This window comes from Apteryx mantelli, chromosome 1 (genome assembly GCF_036417845.1).
Source record: "Apteryx mantelli isolate bAptMan1 chromosome 1, bAptMan1.hap1, whole genome shotgun sequence".
In the NCBI taxonomy this organism is placed as follows: domain Eukaryota; kingdom Metazoa; phylum Chordata; class Aves; order Apterygiformes; family Apterygidae; genus Apteryx; species Apteryx mantelli.
In genome coordinates, this window is record NC_089978.1 from 87,555,137 (window position 1) to 87,576,473 (window position 21,337).

At 36.3% G+C, this 21,337-nt stretch overlaps 1 protein-coding gene across 1 annotated transcript in view; it reads right to left on the reverse strand.

Annotated features, from left to right (window-relative positions):
* Positions 1-561: 561 nt before the first annotated feature.
* Positions 562-21,337, reverse strand: part of ADGRG2 (adhesion G protein-coupled receptor G2) — a 54,970-nt gene continuing 34,194 nt past the window's right edge. The window contains exons 12-26 of the mRNA XM_067297085.1: positions 21,066-21,126; positions 19,874-20,592; positions 18,870-19,068; positions 18,334-18,490; positions 16,309-16,458; positions 15,960-16,082; positions 14,779-14,824; positions 14,568-14,671; positions 13,957-14,081; positions 12,780-13,048; positions 11,778-11,877; positions 11,211-11,485; positions 8,754-8,855; positions 7,850-8,002; positions 562-2,742 (exon numbers count right to left, since the gene is read on the reverse strand). Of these exons, the coding sequence (XP_067153186.1) occupies positions 2,558-2,742; positions 7,850-8,002; positions 8,754-8,855; positions 11,211-11,485; positions 11,778-11,877; positions 12,780-13,048; positions 13,957-14,081; positions 14,568-14,671; positions 14,779-14,824; positions 15,960-16,082; positions 16,309-16,458; positions 18,334-18,490; positions 18,870-19,068; positions 19,874-20,592; positions 21,066-21,126 (2,768 nt within the window). The 3' untranslated portion in view covers positions 562-2,557. The remainder of the gene's footprint in view (positions 2,743-7,849; positions 8,003-8,753; positions 8,856-11,210; positions 11,486-11,777; positions 11,878-12,779; positions 13,049-13,956; positions 14,082-14,567; positions 14,672-14,778; positions 14,825-15,959; positions 16,083-16,308; positions 16,459-18,333; positions 18,491-18,869; positions 19,069-19,873; positions 20,593-21,065; positions 21,127-21,337) is intronic.

Consider the following 21,337-nt stretch of genomic DNA (forward strand, 5'->3'; position numbering starts at 1 on the left):
TGAATTCAGATGAAAAGCTGCTATAAAACTATAGTTTATGATGGTGACCATTCACTGAGCTAAAATAATATACTGCCGAGGGTGCAAATTTTACAATAAGGTGTGCATGCTTGTAAGTGGCAAAGTAAGAAAAGGCTCCTTTCCCCTAGGGATAAATTGAATAAAAATGATTAAAAAATCCTAGCATGTGATGGGGTGCAAAAATAAAAACAAAGGAAGACTGCAAGCAGTTCAGCAAGAGTGCAATATGTGTTTTAGCATACTGAAGCCAAACTCAGCTATGTGCTTTTGCTCATAGCAGTCTTGTGGAAAAGCTTCAGCAGACTTCAGGGCAAGCACTGACTGGACAGACTTATGTCAAACTTCCTTCTGCTAAAAACACAGCTGCTAGAATCATGAAAGATACAGTATGGTGTGGAAAAAAATAAATGCAAGGGCCAGGTCAGCATTATCTCCAAGCGATTACATTCTCCAGCTCATACCATCTGAAGGGTTGTAAAACAGCCCACTATAACAACACATTTATCTTAAAGAGAATGTTTATTTATGTGTTATACTTGCTATAAATTTATTATTTTTTACAATTGAAAATATAAATACAAGAACATTAAATAAATTTACAAGAAACAGTGCAAAGGCAATTAGCCAAAAAGTTAAAGCATTCACAGAAATGTACTCCAACCACTACCATTCCAGTACCATCTTTTTTAACATGTAGTTAAAACCTTGTGGATAAACACTACAAATACTTGAAATTCTCACTTTAAAAGCATATTCAGAGTAGTCTGACATAGGTGACCAAAAGAACCATACATTACATATAGAACCACAAGAGGGTTTGAGTGCTTCAGAGGTTCAATTGCCGAACTACAACAGAGACCCAGATAGGAGGTGTTTAACTGATGCTTTCTGCTGAGAACAGTGTTTCCAGGGCTCCTACTGAGTCCTCTGGGAAAGCCAAGCACTTGCTACCTTCCAGCATGCGTCTGCCTCAAATAATCCCCTTTACAGGGTCTGGCACACTGCAGTGTAACACTGACTTGTTCTAGCTCTTGCTCCCATACGTAAGAGCTCCAGGAGTGTTCAATCTTTGTCCAGGAACACAAGGAGAAAAAAAACATTGAGAGCTGCCCAACTGTGTCAGGGCCATGTGCAACCAGTGCTCACTAATGTCTCAAAGCTGATTTCTGTTCAAGAAGAATCTTCACAACATCGTATGTGCTCTACCTACTGTTGTGCATAAAGAGTCAAAATCCAGCCCTCCTTTTGGGGGCAAATTCCACAAAGGGAATGAAATTTTGCTTTGGGAATTTACTGAGCTAGGGCCTCAGAATTTGGTTGGCCAAGCAAGGACCCAAGTACAAGCAGAAATATTCATTAATGCTCATGAGCTGCCCCTGAAAAAAGCAACCATACAACAAAACCAACCATTTGCTTGGCTACTAAATATAGCAGCTAGCATTTATCTCCTGTAATTTTTTTTCTTTAAAAAATAACACTAGTCTAGTTAATCACTGCAGATGAGAAATGGCAGTGTGTTTAATTTCTGTAACAACCACTCAAGATAAAATACTGACCTAGCTGAAATCAATGACAAAAATTCCTATTGACTTAGTCAAGCCACTAACATAACTTAGGTGTATTCAATAACCTAACATCTACTCTATCACTCCCTTGCTCTTGGCACTCTGCTGTGATGATACCCAGCTTCTATCCCTCCATATTGCAGTAAGAGGCCACTAAAGTTCAAGACTGATCGTGTTCATACCTACAGTTCCGTATCTAGTGAACATATTTAAACCACTGTAAGTGATTTCACTTACTGAACAAATTAGCTTCTGTATCAGTTAATTATTTCAATTAAAGGCACCTGCAAACTACAATAAAAGTTAAAACAAAATACCAATTATTTTTCTATACAAAGGAATATTTAAATTTATATTACAAGAAATAAATATAAAAGTATCATTAAGATGCTTAAAGGTAGATATTTTTCTGCTTATGTACAGCACTACAGAGTATGCAACCATAACCTACAAAAAGTTGAAGCTGACAGTGTAGCTAACATTTTTAAAGATAACATCATTTGTATGCATAGGTTGTAATTTCCTACATTTATACAATACTACTGTGTACTATATCTAGATAAACTAACTCAGTTGTACTGAAAAAAGTCTAAACAAAACTTTCCTTTAAATGTAAAAAACCCCCCAAAACCCTCCAATGAAGAATCAAAATGGAAATGTGCCAGCTGTAATTCGACATCTGAAGTACCTTGTTAAATAGCAGCTTTCTTTTCTTTTTTCTTTTTTCTTTTCTTTTCCTTTTCCTTTTTTCTTTTCTTTTCTTCTTCTCTTTTCTTTTCTTCTTTTCTTCCCTTCCCTTTCCTCTTCCTTTCCTTTTCAATAATTGTCCTTGTCAATCCATTACATGACTGCCTTGAAGTTCCAGTACCGTATATTAAATAAAATCAGTTTCTGGTCTTCTCACATTATGTAAAACTGTTAAAGTAAATCTGTACTTCATACTGTAGAACAATGTACTGTTTAAAAGGAAATCACATTTTCTCAGTAAAACTTAGGCTTCCCCTTTTGGAAGTCCTTCTGAGCGAGATACGGCTTTTTTGACTGCCTGTATCATCCTTTTCTTGAAATACAATTTGTTTGCCTGAGAAGTCACGGAGACACACATCACCATTCTGTACATTGAATGAAACACCATTCTTCTCACTGGAAAGATGGCCTGTCGAAACAAAAATGCATCCCCTGTCAGAAAGCTCAGAATCAAGTCCCCCATGCTTTTGCAGTCAGTATACAGAGTACATGCACTCTAGTTGTATTCCTGCAACAATTTCAGAATGGGGATTTTTCTGTACAGGGTTTTCTGTATGAAATCAGTAAGATTTGGGAGATAATAACACATTGTACACACAGTAAGATTATATCTTTTATTTTAAACAGTGAAGGTCGCATTTCTCTGAATTTGGGAGACTTTGACTTGGAATAAATCTCATTACGTAAGACGCCAAATACTTCTCTCTCTAGTTCTGCATTAAAGTTAAGTTAAAAATGTTTTCAGGTTTGCCTTGTATTTGAAACATGAAAGTGCTGGAGAAAACAAGGATATTTTCTCCCTTTGAAATGCACTAAACTTGCAGCATTTATTCCTGGATGATAATTAGAATATGGCCTAAATCCAATGATTGTTGGATTGAGCATCTTCCATATTTCGGTGAATCTACAGTGAACACATGTAATACCAGTGCTGATCGCAGCCTGTTAAAGAAATGGAACACCAACTCCCAAAATGCTTAAATTACTCATATCTCCATGCTTCGCATTCTAGATATTTTTGTTGAGAATTAACTTTTTTTATTGTAAGTATTTGTGCAAATGCAGAGCAGATTTTCCTTTTTATTTCTTTTGCAAAGTAGGCCAGTTTAAAAGATTTACCAGGATACTGATAGCATATATACAAATCTACTAATACCTAGGTCTTTTAAGAGTTCTGTTACATATTCCATTCACAATTGATTTTCAGAGTTCATTAATACTTCAAAACTACCATGTTTTAAATCAAAAGAAAATGGAATATATATAATTAAAGTTTTTATCTGTACATTTTATTAGGAAACCACAAGAACTGTGTTAATAAACGTTTTTGCCATCTAAGGCTGAGTGGGGGTAACTTGTAAGGAGCATCATGATGGGGAAACAAAAACCAGAACTAAAATTACTTTAGAGAGGGAATCACTTTGTTAAACACTACTGAGAAATGAGTTCACAAACACAGATGCAGACCTATAATTTATACTAGAAACAGCATTAATAAAAAGATAAAACATCCAAGTTTGCTACTTGTGTTAATATTCACAATACTGCACACGCAAACACCATCACTGTTGCCTAGTGTTAAATTTGCTGAAAAGACAGCGAATGTAGAAACTGCTTGCAGTTTATGCCTTCGGGAAGACCAAAAATATTGGTAGGAAACCTCTAGGCAGTGAAAGAAGACTCATGACAAGGACAGAAATCTGATCCTCCCTCTAGTAGATCTGGACTCAGTCCATCAAATATTTCAGGTATTCTGGAGCAGAATCTTGCTATGGGTCTGCGTTCCCCTTTCACCCTCTCATGACTTCAGCCTTCTGAACAACCCATCCAGGAGGGGCAAAACTGCATTATAGGATCCTCTTTAACTATTTCTTGTTGAGGTCACCAGAGGCAGAGTATTAGGCGACCTCTCTCCTCTGCACTTAATCCCTCCTGCAGAAAGGGTTTTGCAGAGACTAGGCTAGACTTGCCTTCTCTCTTTTTGCTTGGGGTAGAGCCCCCAAGCACACAGGTTTATGTATCAGTCTACTCAACCAGTTCCTCTAGGGACTAATACCTCACTTTAGGCAGACCATATACCTTTGAGCAGTTTTCTTACTGACTCAAGCAGATGTCAGTGCATGAGCTATATCAAAACCTCATTTGGAAGCTTTACTTTGGAATGAGAGCCAGCATTTTTTTAAATAGGAAATGTGAACATGTATTTCTAGCTGACAAAGTTTACTATCATTTTGAAAATACAATGCATATGACTAAGCCTGAATATCTCAGGATGGGAGTTTAAGGGAGTGGGTTTGCAGAGATGGCTGTCAAAAAAAAGTTTCAGCTCCATGCTAAACTACTGAGCTGCCACCGGACCTGCAAAAAGGAAGCAATCCCCCCCCAGAGTATGCAAAACCTTTTAAATATAAAGTTGAAGGTAAAACGCCATCAAGCACTAAAACATGTACAAATGTAAACAGGGTAAGATAAGCAGAAGAGCTTTGTTAATCAATTCAAATCATGTAAAGAGTGAAAGGACAGAAAATACCATCCTTGCTGACACTGTAATTGTACATTTGTAAGGGTTTCACCCCCTGCCTGATTGCAGTTGATTTATTTTAGATGTTCAAAATAGCTAAGCCCTATTGCTAGGGCAGAATCTGCAGAGAAAATAAGGCTATTCTACGAACAAATTCAGAAAGGTTAGTTCTGTTCCTCAGGCACAGAATCTGCAGGTTCAGCCATGTGAACCTAACGGGAGTTTCCCAAACATGAAAACCTGTCAGAGAAGAACAGAAAACAAGCAATGTTAGTATGTCATGAAAAGATCAAGTTACACAATCCATCAGGCAAGCAAAGCCACAGGCTGTATAGACATCCCAAACTTACCATGGCAAGTCATTCAATTCTGTCTGGAACGGCATTTCCGTGGAAGTAGTGAGGCCAAAACCGTAAGTGCTTACAGCTTAATACACTTATGACATGGGTCTCATTTTCAAGAGTGCTTTCGTTTTGCAGCATGCTTTTTTTTTTTAATAAAATATTGCAGTGTTATTGTACATTCCTAGCTGTGAGAGCAGGGGATCAGGCACAACAAATTAGAAGGTCCTATGTTCTTATCTAACACCAGCCTAACCTATCTAACCTTGCAGTTACTTTTGGGGGCATTTGTCCAGCTCTTCCCAGATACAACTGCCCCGTGTTTGGGAGATGTAAGTGTAAGGAATTGTCTCAAAGAGCTTTCCCAGGAGGACCACGTCTATGCAAGCATCAGTATAGACTTCTTCCTGGAAGTCCTAAAGACCTGGAAGTTCATTAAAAAGAAGGAATCTTTTGGTCAAACTATGTTGGTTTGTATCATGCAGCCCTTTTGATATGAATGGAAGATGTGGTACAGGGTTCACAGCATTCAAAACACTCAACACAGCATTCTTATATAAAATATAAGTGGAGATGAGGTGGGTTATCTTGGAGACCTTCGTGTATATTGCAGCACTCCAAGTTCTTTCATCTGCATGTGTCTGAGAAGCTCTTGGGTCAACACATACACAGACCCTCACACTGGAAAATCTAAACATTTGAATAAACCATGAATTTTTATAGCCTGGTATTAGACAGAACAGGAGCACATGACACAAGATTAGGACTGCTCAACTATTTAAACGATCAGTTTTGCATCTCATTCCAAAGTACCACCCAAATCATAACAACTTGTTCTGGAAAGCCACAACAGGACCATCCGCACAGTTGCTGCAAAACACAAGTTCTACCCTTCTTTCTGTTAAGCAAAGTAGTTAAAATGCTTTTGTAGCTGTGATGGTGCAAAGGTATAAGCATAGCAAATGTAGGGAGAAGTGATATCTTTATATTAGAGTAATTAACACAGCTATAACTATGTAACTATAAATATTAGAGTAACTAATATACCCTCCAAGACATGCAGGCTTTTGTTCCTGAAAATTTATCTTTTCGAAAGGTATTACTTCCCTCTATAAATATTGCCTTGATTTGTATTTGATGACAGTAAGAGTTATTGCTTTGTTTTTTGTCTGTGAACTGGTTTGTTAGATACAAAGTATGATAATTCTATTGTATCATGTGGTATGCAAACAGAGGAGGTTTTATAAGGGCATGACAAAAAAAGGAACTAATTTTACAAGCTCAATTAATTTGTAAAGCTATTCAGGGCATGTCCAAATGCCATTAAAGGAACATTTCTTGAAGTCTTGTGATTTCTTTACATTATGCAGTTCACACATCCAAATGGACAATAACACATAAAGGGGCAGCACATACGAATTCCATAGCTTTTATTTTGTACATCTGAGCGATTATTGTATTTTCCAGTCGATTATCTGTTTCTTCTAACAGAATGTGCCCGGAAATGAGGACAACACAGCCACTATGTGCTTGTTCTACAACTTCAGACTAAACAACGCAGCTGGTAGCTTGGCTTCTTAGCCTCAATTCTTGATCAACTGGGAGAAATAAACTAGGCACACAGGACTGATGTCCTGTAAGGTTTGCTCAGCTTAGGCTTTTCTACATTACAAAATTATTTTTCTCTTTGGAAAAGTGAGTATCTATACTGAGAGCTCAAATCAGCAGCAGTAATCATGCTTTATTTTAGATTGTGTGTGCTGCAAAAAGTTCATTTTTTAATGAGTGTATTCAGTGGAGATTTATATCTAATTTTCTCAGTAGACGAGCCACAGATTGGAGTGCTACATGCACTTGCCTTTCCACTTCTCAGGAATCAAGCAGAGGGTAACACTTCAGAGGACAGTACTGTGTTAGAATGGGAAAGATGGAAAGTTTTACTTTTGAAAAGTTGTTTCCTGCAACATAAAGATACATCTCTGTTAGGGAAAGGTATCCATAGAAGTACCCAAGGGAAATAAAGAGATATAGAGCAGTTCAGTTTTAATGCTTACTCTGTGGCCAACAGCAAGGCAGCCCTCTCAGCAATGGTCTCTTCACTAAGGCAACTTTATAGTCTCCATTTTCTCCTCTTCTCTCCTCAATAAGAAGCTTCCATGTGAGTTTTCCATTAATGTTGGCAGAATTTCTTCCTCACATTACCTTCTACATGATTCCTTTCATACTTTTAAGCTATCTTCACTGGTTGTCTTAAATTTCTTTCTTCTCCAGACAATGTTTATTTTAATATGGTTTAAAACACAAACTGTTTCAAAACATGCTTAAAGTTTATAGTAATATCTTCAGGTGACAAGAAAGTTGTTAACAGCAGCTTTTGATCAGTACTTGCTCTAATAATGAATGTTACCTACAATTCAATATATAAATCAGCAGTTCATACTGAGTAGGAGAAATGGTTATTTCAAAATTTTGTGTATAGCCCTAAAATGCATGTGTGGTATTATTTGTGATGACATCCTGAATATTTTGATCCTCTATTTAGGAATAATATTTGGTCAGCAATTCACTTTACATTAGCATAACAGAGCATAAAGCTGTTGTTTTAAAAAAAGAAGGAAAATAGTTTGAGAAATACCATTTTGCATTATACATACCATTGCCATTTGCATGCACTGAATAATCATTGTTCATTAGCAGTGTTGTAGAATTAGTGGAGTTACTGTTTGATTGTAAGGAATTGGAAGAACTGGATACTCCTTGATTTACAGTCTGCTTCTTTAAACCATTAGTAGCAGTTCTACTCCAGTCTACGGCAGATACATGTTACAGAAAGTAGTGCAACCCATAAAAGCAAAATATAAAAATATAGCTAATAATGCAAATGAAATAAAATAACAGCAAGGCTTTCCCAACTCTCCCCACAGTATTACAGTCAGAATAATATTCTCTTAAGAATTTCATGATTCTTGATGGTTAAAATTATTTGTACATAGTTCCTTTTTCCTCTTTGTCATTTTCTTCAATTCAGCAAGCAAGCAGTCATAGTTTTATGACTGTAGACCAGATCAAAGATGCCAGTAACTAACGTACAGTCAACCCTCTGAGTTAATGTGTATGAAAAGTACATAGCTTTAACAAGTCAAGTACTGAATAACAAAATACCACAAACCCATTTATAGGTTTTTTGGTTGAAACTATTCTTCATCTTGCTTTTGTTGAAGTCACTGACCACACTACATGTGACTCAGAAGCTAGAACAAATCTTATGGTTCCTAATCGCAATCAGTGGTCTTCTGCAAAGGCATACCTATAGACCCTGGAAGAGGTCCACTGCAGTTAACAGCTTAATGCAACAGCATGTAAAAACTGAATAAACTGCAACCTTTAAAGAGGATAGTTTTAGACGTTTATTACACCTAAGGTAATAAATTAGGCCTGGAACTACAGCAATATGGTTTATTCGATAATAATAAAAATATGTATAAAAAAATGCTAGGGACTTAACACTGAGCACAAGCATTCGGAGGTAAAAAAAAAAAAAAAAGTTTTCATAATTACCAGAGTTTTCAGCTAGCCTGAATTTCCCACAACAAAGGTATCTTCTCCACTGTTTACGAACATTTTCCTTTGTTACACAATAGAAGATAAAAATGAAGAACCCTGCAAAGTGATAAATATCAGAGAATGTTTCAAAATAGATTTTTGCTACTTCTTAATAAATAATGTATTAATATGTATTATATGCAAATGATTTCCTTTTGTTTGTTGTTTTTAAGTTCTAATCAGAAGTAATGACACCTTTCTTTGGTGAAAAAGTTCACAACTCTCAACACTTAAGAATATTTTTCCCTTGTACTTAGATGATAGTATCATACACACAAATGGAAGAAGAATAAATGTAACCAAAATCCACAGAGTTTCATACTTTCAAATAAGAAGGGAAAAATTCTGTGGATCCTGAACCTAACTGAAGCCTTTTGGTACAGAAGTCTAAACAATGTCAAACAGAGGGTATGACAGTACGCTGTCAGGCTACACAGCTCTCAGCACACCTTGTAACACTGTCCCATATATCATTAACAGCTAACCTGTTACTACCAACAGCTGTAACAGAACCACTAACCCTACAGAAAAAGCTTTTGGATTGCCAGCCCCCTAGAGCAGCCTTATTGAACTTTCCACAAACTCTAAGTTACATGGAAGCTATTAATTGTCCACAAAATCATAATTACGTTATTTTAAATGTCTACACAAAGAAAGCAACTCATAACTAAAATAACAATTGCCACATTACAGGTTCATTATCTGCTTCTCATTCACTCCTACTGACACAGGGTGGGACTTAAGTCTCCCTACTTATAAAAGTTTCCCCTTTTAAGAAGTGTGGCACTCAGTCTTTGCACAATTTTACAGCTGCAACATGCCCTGAGAACAAATTTCTTAGGTTTATAGTGAATGAAAAATAAAATAAAATTAAATTAAATTAAAATAAAATAATAAAATAAAATAAATGTTCAGACTGGCAAAAGCAGATTCACATGCACATTATACTTGCACTGCTTTAAAACCATTTCAGCATATATGTGTTTTTTAAAATCCCACTGTGAGAGATTATTTACATCTTTATGTTGCTTAGTAGCTTTCTTAACTTTGGCTTTCAGGACAAATTTTTAAAGGTAATTAAGTGTTGCTCTATTCAAAAGCTTCTGTTCCATTTTCAAATATTATTTTGGAACACTGGCATAAGGTTAATTAGGTCAATTGGATTTATTTGCCTTTATTACTTTTAGTATCAAGGTTTACTCAGTATCTAACTTCAAGCTGAGTAAGAGTAGGACTTAGGCTCACATAACAGATTACCCTGCAATCACATGGAATCTACAGTCTTGCGTTAGGTCCACACAAGTCTGTACAAGGGCTGGGGAGATACGGGTTCAATCCCTCAAGTAGTCAAATAGTAAGATCCACAAAAATCAGTGTATCAAATAGGAGGGAGGCATATACACTGAACTGCCATTTTAATTGCTCTAATCTCTCTGGAAAACCAGCCAGCCAGTCTTCTAAGCAACTGAAGTGCCATTTAAGCAGAAGTATTGGATCCTAACTTGAGTAGGACAATTCAGGAACGTGCAGGTGCCTGAGGTACCGTAGGTGCCTACAGTTCTACGTGAAAGCTTCTACAGTACCTGAAACTCTGCTTTTGGATATGTGCGGTAGCATCCCTGCCTTTGCCAAGCTGCGTGCCTAAGGACTCTCTCCTACTCAAGAACATCTGAGGCGCAGAAACAGACATCCCAGAGCACAAGTGCCTGGATAAACAGCCTGTTTGTGGGCTTGAGGCCCCGAAAGTCAGTATCACGAAGGCCCCTAGTCTATGCAGGTGACAAGAGCATGTGGTGCACCGCTCTTAATTAGCTGCCTTTGGCATTCTGGTGCATGGCACCAGTAGTTTGTAGTTGTGAAGCCCAAGCTTGGAACTGCTTGGCTACTTCAGTACTAAATACCATTCTCAGCTCACTTGAAGATGCTGCAGCCCTGCCTGTCTCAATGGCCCTTTGATGAATGTCTGACTTCACACCTAAGCCTTAGAGTGGTAAGCTGAGAAATAATACAATTTTCACTACGTTAATGTGAACACTTATAGTAACTGAGTATTTACAATTAATCCATTGACGAGAAAAAGACAGTCACTTCCAGTGGTGTCTGGTTTGCATACATTTATAAAATTCTAATATTTATAGATATAAATATGTTATAAATAGAAGATTGCTTTCCTGTCATATTACATATCATTATAATATTGTTATACTATATGTAGTATATACATATTATATATTATATTAATCTAATATTATTATATTATATATGATTAGAGAGAAGCAGTATCATCTCTAATTGAATTAACATTAAAGAATGCACCAAAATTACATCTTTGCTGTTGAATAAAGCGTCCTTTTAAAATTCTTTGTTCATTATATTGTACACAACAGGCTATGGCATGAAGGATAAACTTACCTTGCAAAGTGTTGAAAATGGTAAAGAGATATGTAAAGATCTCATTTACTGTGAAGAAGGCAAATCCCCAAGTAATTCCCAACAAAAACGTGAGACCAGCAACACTCCTGAGGTCTTGAATACTGGTTTTTCTCTGAGTGCCAAGCTGTTTTTTCTTTTTGATGCGACAGAGCTGGATCAGCACAACAATGAACATGCTGATATTGATCAGAAATATCACGCAAAAGTATCCCACAGCAGTAATATAGAAGGCTATTCTACTTTTAATCCAGCAGCTAGAACACAAGAACAAAGTCTGTCAGCCATTGTAAGTAACAGAAGTAAAACGAATGTGAGATAAAGCTGTATTTTGTTATAAATGCAAACCAATTTTACCTCTTTAGTAAAAAGTATTCTTTTTTGCCAAAGAGTAAGAATATTCACGTCAGCAGTTACCACAAAGCATGTGACATACTGTAGAGCCATACCATTTCAAAGCTCTCATTGCTTTCTTCTCTCCACCACCTTTATTTCAAAGAAAAGCAATTTGGTAGGACTCAGAAAAGAAAAAGCTACCCTTTTACTTACAATTCATCTGGTCTGTTGTTTGAAAATGTTCCAGTGGATATAAGCCCATAATTATCCGGTGACACTGCCAACACAATGGCCACAACTACTGCTGGTACCCCTAAAAGATTATGAGCAAACATGTAAGTGAAAATCATGACACAATGACAGTATTAAGATGACTTGAAACTACTGTATTTTTCTGTGAATTCTACAACCAGTTTATGAACTTCTGTTGAATTCTGTTGATTATTAGCTGTCCAAAGAAATCTAAAAATTGGGGCATTCAAACTGTGCTCAGGAGAATAACTTGCAAAGAAACAAATGTTCTCCTCCACAGCTGGCTTTAAACCTTTCTGAAGAAGGCAACAAATATCATATGATTTAATCCAGTTATTTTACTTACAGCCTAAGGTAATCTACTCAGGTATGTGTATGGTAACAAAGACCTTAAAACACCAAACACAGTACATTGATTTTCTTCCCACTTACATCTGTTTAAAGAAACACAATTCTATTGATTTTAGTGCCTTCACTCATGTTTACTCAAGTGGGCTAGAGAGGAAAATCAGGTCCAGAATCTCTTCATTCTTTAACCAGTTAGGGGGGCTTTGCTGCTTTTTGGTAGAAACAGTGCTATTCCAGAAACAGAATATATATACGTGATGGCATTTATTTTCCAAACAGAACTGATGCCATCTGTCTGGAAGATGGAAATGAAAGTGAGCACATTCAAAATCAGCTCTATTACACTTGTCCAAGGAAAATTCTTCATCCATTTGCATCGCAGCAGCCTTTTTTCAGCTTGCAATCTGAAAAAATCTGCAGCTAGGGGGAAGTTGCATACCTCAGAAAATAGAATATACAGGACCAGATTTACTGATACTGAATATGTGGTCACTGACAGGTTATTGGCATTTAATGACTGCTTCATTTTCACTTTTAGTTAAGTGTCACATTCCCTGAAATATTTGGTAAAAGGATATATCTATTTAGCTTCAAAAAGTGAAAAAAAATACATACCCCAACCAACAATGCAAAATTTAAGGATGTATTTCCGTACATAGGTATTAAAGACTTTCACAAGGGCAAGATACATATGAAAAGCTTCTAGGCCCATCCAAGTGAAGGAAACCAACAGGAAATAATGAAGAAATACAGCAACTGCAATGCACAAGCCTCGTGTATCATACAAAGCAATCCATGAATCAAGGAGGAAAACTAGGTTGAGCAGAAGTAACGCAGCACACAGCTGAATAAGGATTTTGGAGGGGTAGTCTCTCCGGATTTTCCTAAAAAGCAAATTAGTGAGATCACATCAATTGTCATTACTTTGGATCCCAGGCTGATTTTCTCTCTTGTAGTCCTTATTGCACGAATGACAATAAAATATTTATTTATATGTTTTTCATTCATACATAATTCTTCGTATATTGCATTTATACAGAGAAGGTGAGTTATAAAGATTCACAAATTAAAGGTCTGTATGACACGTTTGTAATAATAAGATTTCCATAAATACAAACAACACAGCTTGGACTCTTATATTTTAATTCAGTGATTTTTTTTACACTCTGTGTTAGGCTTCTCTGTGTTGGAATACTTCCAAAAACCAAAATGTGAGTGTTCTTTAATGCTAAACTAGATTAGGCACTCTACTGGGCATCCAACAGCCTTGACAGAAACAAGTAATTCTTTGATGACAGGATAATGAGAGAGTAATTGGGTGCCAAAAGCAACTTCTAGGAGGATTTACAAAACACAGTATGGAGGATCAAATAGCTAAGGCTCAATCAACTTAAGAAAATGTTCCGACAAACAATCAAGAAAGTTAGTATGCCATAATTACATGTCATTTCACAAGACAAATACATGTAAAATGCTATCATTATGGACTGCACTGTGTATGCTGTATCTTATCTTAAACACATCCTTCCACACTTTTGTTAAGATAGTATGTTGTAAAACACTTAAGAGTATTATTTCTTCACTTGTCACTGTACAGAACCTCATGATTCATTCACTTGTCTACAAGATTAACGTTCCTGCAAGACGGAATCAACACCTTCCTAGTAAAGGGAACAAATTTGTGCATTCTTAACTGAGCCAGAATCAGTAACTACTGGAAAGGACACTGCAGCGAACATTACAAGCAATCACAAGCACAGAACAATGGGAGCTTAGTTCAACAAATACTTACTCAAAGGCTATGTAGGTCACAAGAGTAACAGAAAGAAAAATTGCAGAGAGGCCACAGCCTATATAGGATATAAAAGTCAGTACCAATTCTTGTGTGGGATTTAAAGGAGTATTTCCATACAAGTTCTAAAAGGGAAACAGAAGTTAAGTTCAAAGAGCATGCTTGTTAAAGGGAAAAAAGTCCCCACCAAAATGCGCTTTTTCCTCTGCAATTAAAAAATGAAACAGTTCTTTTCATCACAGATCTTATAAAAGGTGAAAAAAAAACTGAAAAAAAATCTAACTGTGAAGTGATGTTTGATTAAAATATTGTTTTAAATTTGATTTATCCTAATTTTTCTTTCCTACAGAAGAAAGACCGCCTAAATGTAAAAGCTGCAGTTTAGTAAAACACTTAACTGATTTGGACTTTAATGGAACTCATGGCCCCAGTTCAACAAGCGGTTTAAGCATATGACTGATTTTATGCATGCATGTACTAACACTGAAATGAATGGAGCTAGTCAGGTATTTAATAGTTGATACGTGCTTGCTAAATTCTCACTGTTTAAGATCACACATGCCTAAATGTTTTCTTGAATCAGGGTATCGCACAATTTTTTAAATAATTACCATCAAAACTGCAAAGCTTGTGAGGTGGTTGCATGAGCAGACTGTTTCATTTGCTCTACTTTCTTTAACTATGCAGCCTTCATATGACCAGCCTCCATATCCACCTGTTACAGAAAACAGCTTTGTTATTGACAACAGCATTTCTTTATACTAACATGAGCTAATATAGCTAAAAGAGCGTGATATTTTGGGTGATATATCAAGAACTTACCATTTCTATTAAAGTCCCAAAAAACACATCTAACTGTTGAATTATCCTGTTTGAGAGGTAAAGAAAAAAAGATGTTTTACTAAACTATGAGTTTATAATCAAGTAATTTATGAATTGAGTACCAAATGGAGACAAGAATAAATGCTGTTTTACACGAATTTAGATGCATAGAATGGATTAATATCTCAATATGCATGTGAAAATATACAGAACAAATCTGAAGTGATCATACAGCAGATAGGTTGCATGCTGAGATTTTGTTCTTGGTAGAAACATTATGATGCTGATTCATCATCATCTTTCAATGTACAAATTATTTGGATTTCTCATCCTTTCTGATTTTATAAGTATAAAGAAACTGACTATATTGAAAAGCAAAAAAACCTTTTAATTTGCAAACATTTGGTCACTTTATCCTACTGTGCTGTTAAAGGTTTACATATGCATCTTCTTTCCACCAATGAAAATCCTATAAATTGTAGCAGTAATACAATCTATTGCTATGAATACTAATAATTCTACAGTTATAGCTCAAAACTCAATATTATATCAATAGAAATAAAAACTACAATGAGCCAGCTCTAGAAAGAAGTTTCAGACACAGAAGTGGAATCACTACAGATTTCAGTTTGTAATATTTTAGTATTTAAAACTCTTTTTAAAGATCAGGGACAGGAAGATTTTAATCCCTGGTGCTCATTTATGAAAGAGACACTGTATATGAGCCCTAATACTTAATGATGACACAATCCTGTTTTCCAGTTTAAGGAACAACATTCGCCCTACAGAAAAAAGCTTTATATTGCTCTCTGGCCACACAGAACCTATAAGTATCGTGATTCCAGTATCTCCCTAACAAGCCCTACAGTCAACTTTCAACCCAGAGATACTATTCTTTGGAGAAAAAAGAGAAAAAAACAGAAGGGCAGTTAGGGAGGATAAAAACTGGATGGTAAGTGAAAGAGCAAAATTAACTGAAATCATCTGAGAACAAAAACTAATACCAACGATAAATATGCAAAGCTGAGTGATTTTGAAAGTCCAGATGGAGAGGAAATGTCCACAACAGTAGAGCAGCACCAACAAAACAATCTGCATTCTTAGTATGGTATTTCTTCTACAACACCTCCAACTGAGACAACAAAATAACACTTTTAAGTCCACCAAAACATAAATCATACCTGATTGGGTTTGATATTCTGTAAAGTGACAGTAACATTTGCCTTTAAGTTGCTGAGTGTGAGGTTAGCAACACTTGATGATATAACATTGCTGATTAAAGATACATTCTTCAAGGAAGGATCCTGAAACAACAAATATATAACCAGACTTTAAAATATTAAAGGAAACAGTAGTGAAATAAAGCACACACAAGTTAAGCTATTATATGGTGTGAGAACTGGACAAAACCAGTATATTTTTAACAGGAAATTCTGAAATGTATTTTTTGGGGAAAAAAAATCCATTCGTATTTTATCTTGCTCTAGTCTGGAGTTTAAAACCATTATGAACAGACTACTGGAAAGATACCTGGAACACAGTGGTCTTTTTAAAAAAGTTGAATATAATTCTAGAAGCCAAGTCCAACTCCTCAGGAGGTAAATTTGTCAGCAATGATGAAGGAAGTGTAATTGATCCAAGATTATTTAAGTCATGAAGTGCTTCAGTACCTAGAGAGATCTGCAAAATAAGTACAAAGATTATGATTCATTTCTGTCACTGAAGAAAAATTAAACTATGCCTTATTTTAAGCTTAGAACTTTGAAATACATATTTGTGCCACTCTGATCATTGCTAGGAACATACTGTTGATCTCTCATTCCTCTCTTGCTCAAAGGATTAAAAGCATCTGCAGGCCTGAAAATGATGCAGTTTATTTCAGGTCTGCCCACCACTGAAAATACTTTGTCTTTATCCACTTGCTTACTGGGACAGAACATCACTGTTGTGGATAATATTGATTTGAAAAAGGTGAAGAGCAACAACCTAGGTAGATCTACATAATTGTGGAGGGAGATTAGCATTTCATAGGCTAGAAGTGTGCAAAGAACTTCTTATAACCCAGGTGAAGAAAGTATGTCATTTGTAGACGATTTAGTAAGAAAATGAGGCTTTTACATTCATGGCACCTATCTACGTTTACGTTAAACCTTCCCTAAAGCTTTTTAATTCATTGGCTAATCTCAACCATGTTTGAAAATAAGAGAGAGAGATTGTAAAGATTTTTAAGCTCTGGTGGCCAAAGAGAAAAGAGAAACCCTACTTATGCCTGAGGGAAGCCTTAATCCTTCACTGTTCTTTCTGCAACAGCTGTTCAATGTCTCACCCCATGTAGAGCTCCAAAATGGCCCCACAACGCCTCTTGCCCAACGAGGAGGCCATGCAAAAGTGGGCAGGACACGGGAGAAAAAGGTTATAGGGAGGAACTGAGGGTATTACTAAGGAAAGGAATACAGGGGACATGAAGGTAAACTGTCCCTGGGTGGCACTGGGAATACCCTATGGGGAACATGCTAGCTGACAGCACTACAGGGTAAACAAAGATGTCTACAATAAACATGAAGGACTAGGGTGACAAATACAGTGAAAGGCCATAGGAGTCATATGGGAGAACTGAAAGTCCTGAAGTACGAGAAGCAGGATTATTGTGCCAGTATAGGAACAAAGGACATATATGTAGGTATGCTCTGCATTTCTTTACCATGCCATGAGACTTCCAGTAGATCATTACTTAGCAAATACCTCTTTTTCAGCACTATCACCTCCTAGAGTCACCTCAGACTCATGAATCACATCTTACTTGGAACACAAAAAAGAACTCAAATGTTGTTATCATTTCACATCATTTTTAACATCATAGAATGATCCCAGTAGTACCTATGGTCTTATGGTTCATGCTAGATTAAACTACTTCTTTCTCTGAGAGGACAGTATGTGCCAGTATTTGTCCAGAACTTTCCACCTCTCCCGGCCAAAGCCTCCAAGATTGGTATTGTCCAAATTATAATTTCCTCAACCAGGCAGGAAGAAGGTTTTGAGTGATACAGACTAGATCCAAACCTTTCTCAGCCCCTTTTTCACAGAGAGAGCAACTAGCCCTGAGTGACAAATATATGCATATCATTATCCAAGCAATATAATAGTTCTTTCCTGGCACCCTCTGCAATTAATCACCTTCCGACAGATGAAGCCATCTGGCAAAGCTCCTTGACAAATTTCAACACTGTCAGGGTGGATGATTAAATGACTCATGATTCAAGGTTTTTGAGGGAGAATTATGCAGTTAAGCCCTCTGTCCATTCTGGTGTTCTGGCTGTAGCCTCTCTAACAGCTTATTAGTCAAATGCCAGCTTCTAAGTCTGTTGCTTATTGATGCCACAGTGGAAAATGAAAGGAAAAACTCCAGAAGGCTTCAAAAGCAAAGTATTTCTTCTCTTAAAATAACACAAATAAAAGATCCTGAAATTGGGACATAAACACAGAGCAAACTCACATTGCTTATAAATTAAATGTAAGTATTTAAATTTGTAAGTACTTAGAGTTACAGTGCTTTACCTGGAGATCAGATGAGTCCTGGACAGCAAAAGACATTTGGCTGAAGCGGATGCTGTTGGTTTTGATAACTGCCAGAGCCAAGGAAGGGGAGGCAAAATCAGCAGACTGTGCTGAAAAGTCCAATTTTAAGCCAATATAATCCACGAGTTTTATTATTCTGAAAAAAAAAAAGAGACAGTTAGTATTACCAAGAGCATACACCCAAATTCTCAGGCAGGTTGTGGAGCAGCAAGCCAAGCACAGTGTAAAGTCTAGCTGACTCTGCTCACTTTCTGTGGCCTTGACATGAAAAACTACAGTTTTCCATGGAGTTATATTATAGTAGAACTAGTAACACTAGAATAATACTCCCTCCCTTTGTATGTTATACTTACATACTTATATACTTATATAGTTGTATAACATAGTTGTATAACTACATTAAAGAACAAGAGACTTTTTTTGGATTATGATTATGAAAAATTACCTTCAGCAACTGTCACTTTACCAAGACAATTAATACAACACACCTTTAATCTGTTACCAGAATGGCCTACCTGTTAGAAATTCGGGGTGGTAATGGCTGAGAAGCAGTCAAGATTTTGCTAACTTCACTAACCATCCTTTCTACATCTTTTGGCTCTACTTTCCCAGCTGCTAAATCTTTTTCTATTTTGGACACGATTTGCTCAGCTGTGGTGATATTAATGGTGGTATAGATGAAAGTTGTATATGTGGTAGCTGATAATATCTTTCCTGTGACAAAAGAAAATTTGTGCATTTATTTAGATAGTGTTCAACAAATGAAGTAATCCTTAAGAATTAGAAAAATCAGGCACTTTACAACAACAGTTCACTTGATCAACAAACCTTACTACAAGTGCAAGGTCTCTCTACATGTTACCTTAAACAGGACCCCTTCTTCTCCCTGTCAGCTACTTTGCATAGAGCAATACTTTAAATCTTACAGAAACATAAACCAAGGTTTCAAATGGCCTACATTCATTCGACTTTTTACTGATTATAACAATCTTCCTATTAGACCCTCAGTGATGTTAAATAATCTATTACTTTGGATTTTTAGCCACTGAATGCCTGGAAACAGAACAAAATCAAGACTAGCAATTTGACAAGCAGCCAGTGAAGATGCATACATTCTTCATAGGAAATATATAGCTGCTAAGAATATTTATAAGCAATTACATATTTCAAGGAAACTCTAACACTGATGTGTAATATTTTAAATACTAGTTTAGTAAAAAAACTATCTACCTGCTTCTGTGACTACTAATTTTTCTGCCAAATTTACCTTCTGGGAACTTAGCACACCACCTACGTATCACAAATAACAAGTAGAGTCGGGTATCATTCATAATGGCCAAAGGCATCAGAATGTGTTTCAAAAAGAGTATACGTCTTGTGAGAGTTATGTCTTCACACTAATTGGAAGGTGAGGTCTTAGTTCACACACAGCAAGATCCTCTTGTTCAGTAAGTTTAAAAGCAAATTCAGTATGTGCCATTCGAATAAGAAAAAAAATCCTTTCACCTGTCATATTTACCTGAGCTTCCATTAGGCAGGCTACCATGGCCATCATCAGTAGAATGAGGATGAGAAGAAGCTGAGACAGAATGTTTGACAGGACTAACAGTAGGGATCAAAGATGTTGTGAAAGGAGTAAAGGGAAGAATAGGTGCTGTAGTAACACTTTTATTAATGGAGATAGGTTTGGTAGAATCTGTAGCAGGATGAATTTGTGTGATATATCTGGTGGTAGTTTCAGAGGGGGGAATTGCTATTGGAGGTGTGGGGGGAAGCTCAGAAGAGGAAACTGTTGTAGGTTTAGTGAAACTTACAGCAGGAGAAATGGTTCTGACTGGTTTTCTAGGATATATAGCATCAGATTTAATTGAAAGAGCAACATTAGTGCCAGATTTTGATGCAGGTGTGGACGGAAAAGTTGGCATGGCAGATTGAGCAAAAGACTCAGAAGAAGAAAGTGTAGTGGTAACACTGGTGGAAGGCAGAGAAGGTGCAGTGGTAAATGTAGTAGAAGGTTCAGAGAGAGGACTTGTGGTGGGAGATGTGGAGAGAGTTCCAGAAGCAGAAATTTCTGTGAATGATGCAGTCAGTGGTCTAATCAGGGGGTCCTGTTTGGTAGAAAGCATAGTGGGGGAAAGAAAAGTATTAGATGTGAGGGAAGGAATAGCAGTCCTTTTAGGGGGAAAAGGCGTAAGAGAGAAAGGAGGCCAAATAGAATGAGATGACACTTGTATAGTACTGTAAAAAAAAAAAGCACAGAAAAGCATATTAAATTTAGTTTTATTTATATTTTAAAGAAAACAAGTTAGAATATAGAAATATATAGGAATGGTATGGACATACTGCTACTAGTAATGTATATTTTAAAATTCATCATATCAGATGTCTCATGCTCTATTAACAAATATTAATTTTATCACATTTTGAGAGCGCAGACATTCTGTTTTGCTATAGTTGTTAACTAGCAAGTCCAAAAATAATACTATTGCCTTTGTTTTCTACTCTGTGCATGACCTGATTCTGAATATAAAAGTTATCCACATCACGGTTGAAAAAAAAGAGAGAGAGAGACAACTATACAGGAAAATGTCTGTAAGGTTGCTCTTGTGGAGAGTCCTTCCTAGCTATTATGTTCCAACATGGAAATTCACTATTAATGCATTACAAAATTCAGGAAATAGGCAAGTCAAGCTTTTTCTATTTATACTCACTACTTTCGTAATTCTTCAGCAGTCAAGGAACAATACTTCAGTGATGAACAGCAGCACTGATCTGAGATGACAAAGCAGCATTAACCTAGTTTGTCCTGAAGCATAAAAAATTGCTAATACTATTATGTATAGTATTCTGAAAGCACGTTTGACAGTTTTAATACAATAGTGCATTTTGCATAATTGCTTTTGATTTCTGTCTGAAAAGCCATTTGCAAAACAGATTTTGACCAGTGAAAATAAATACTGCAATACCACTGCATTTTTGCTCA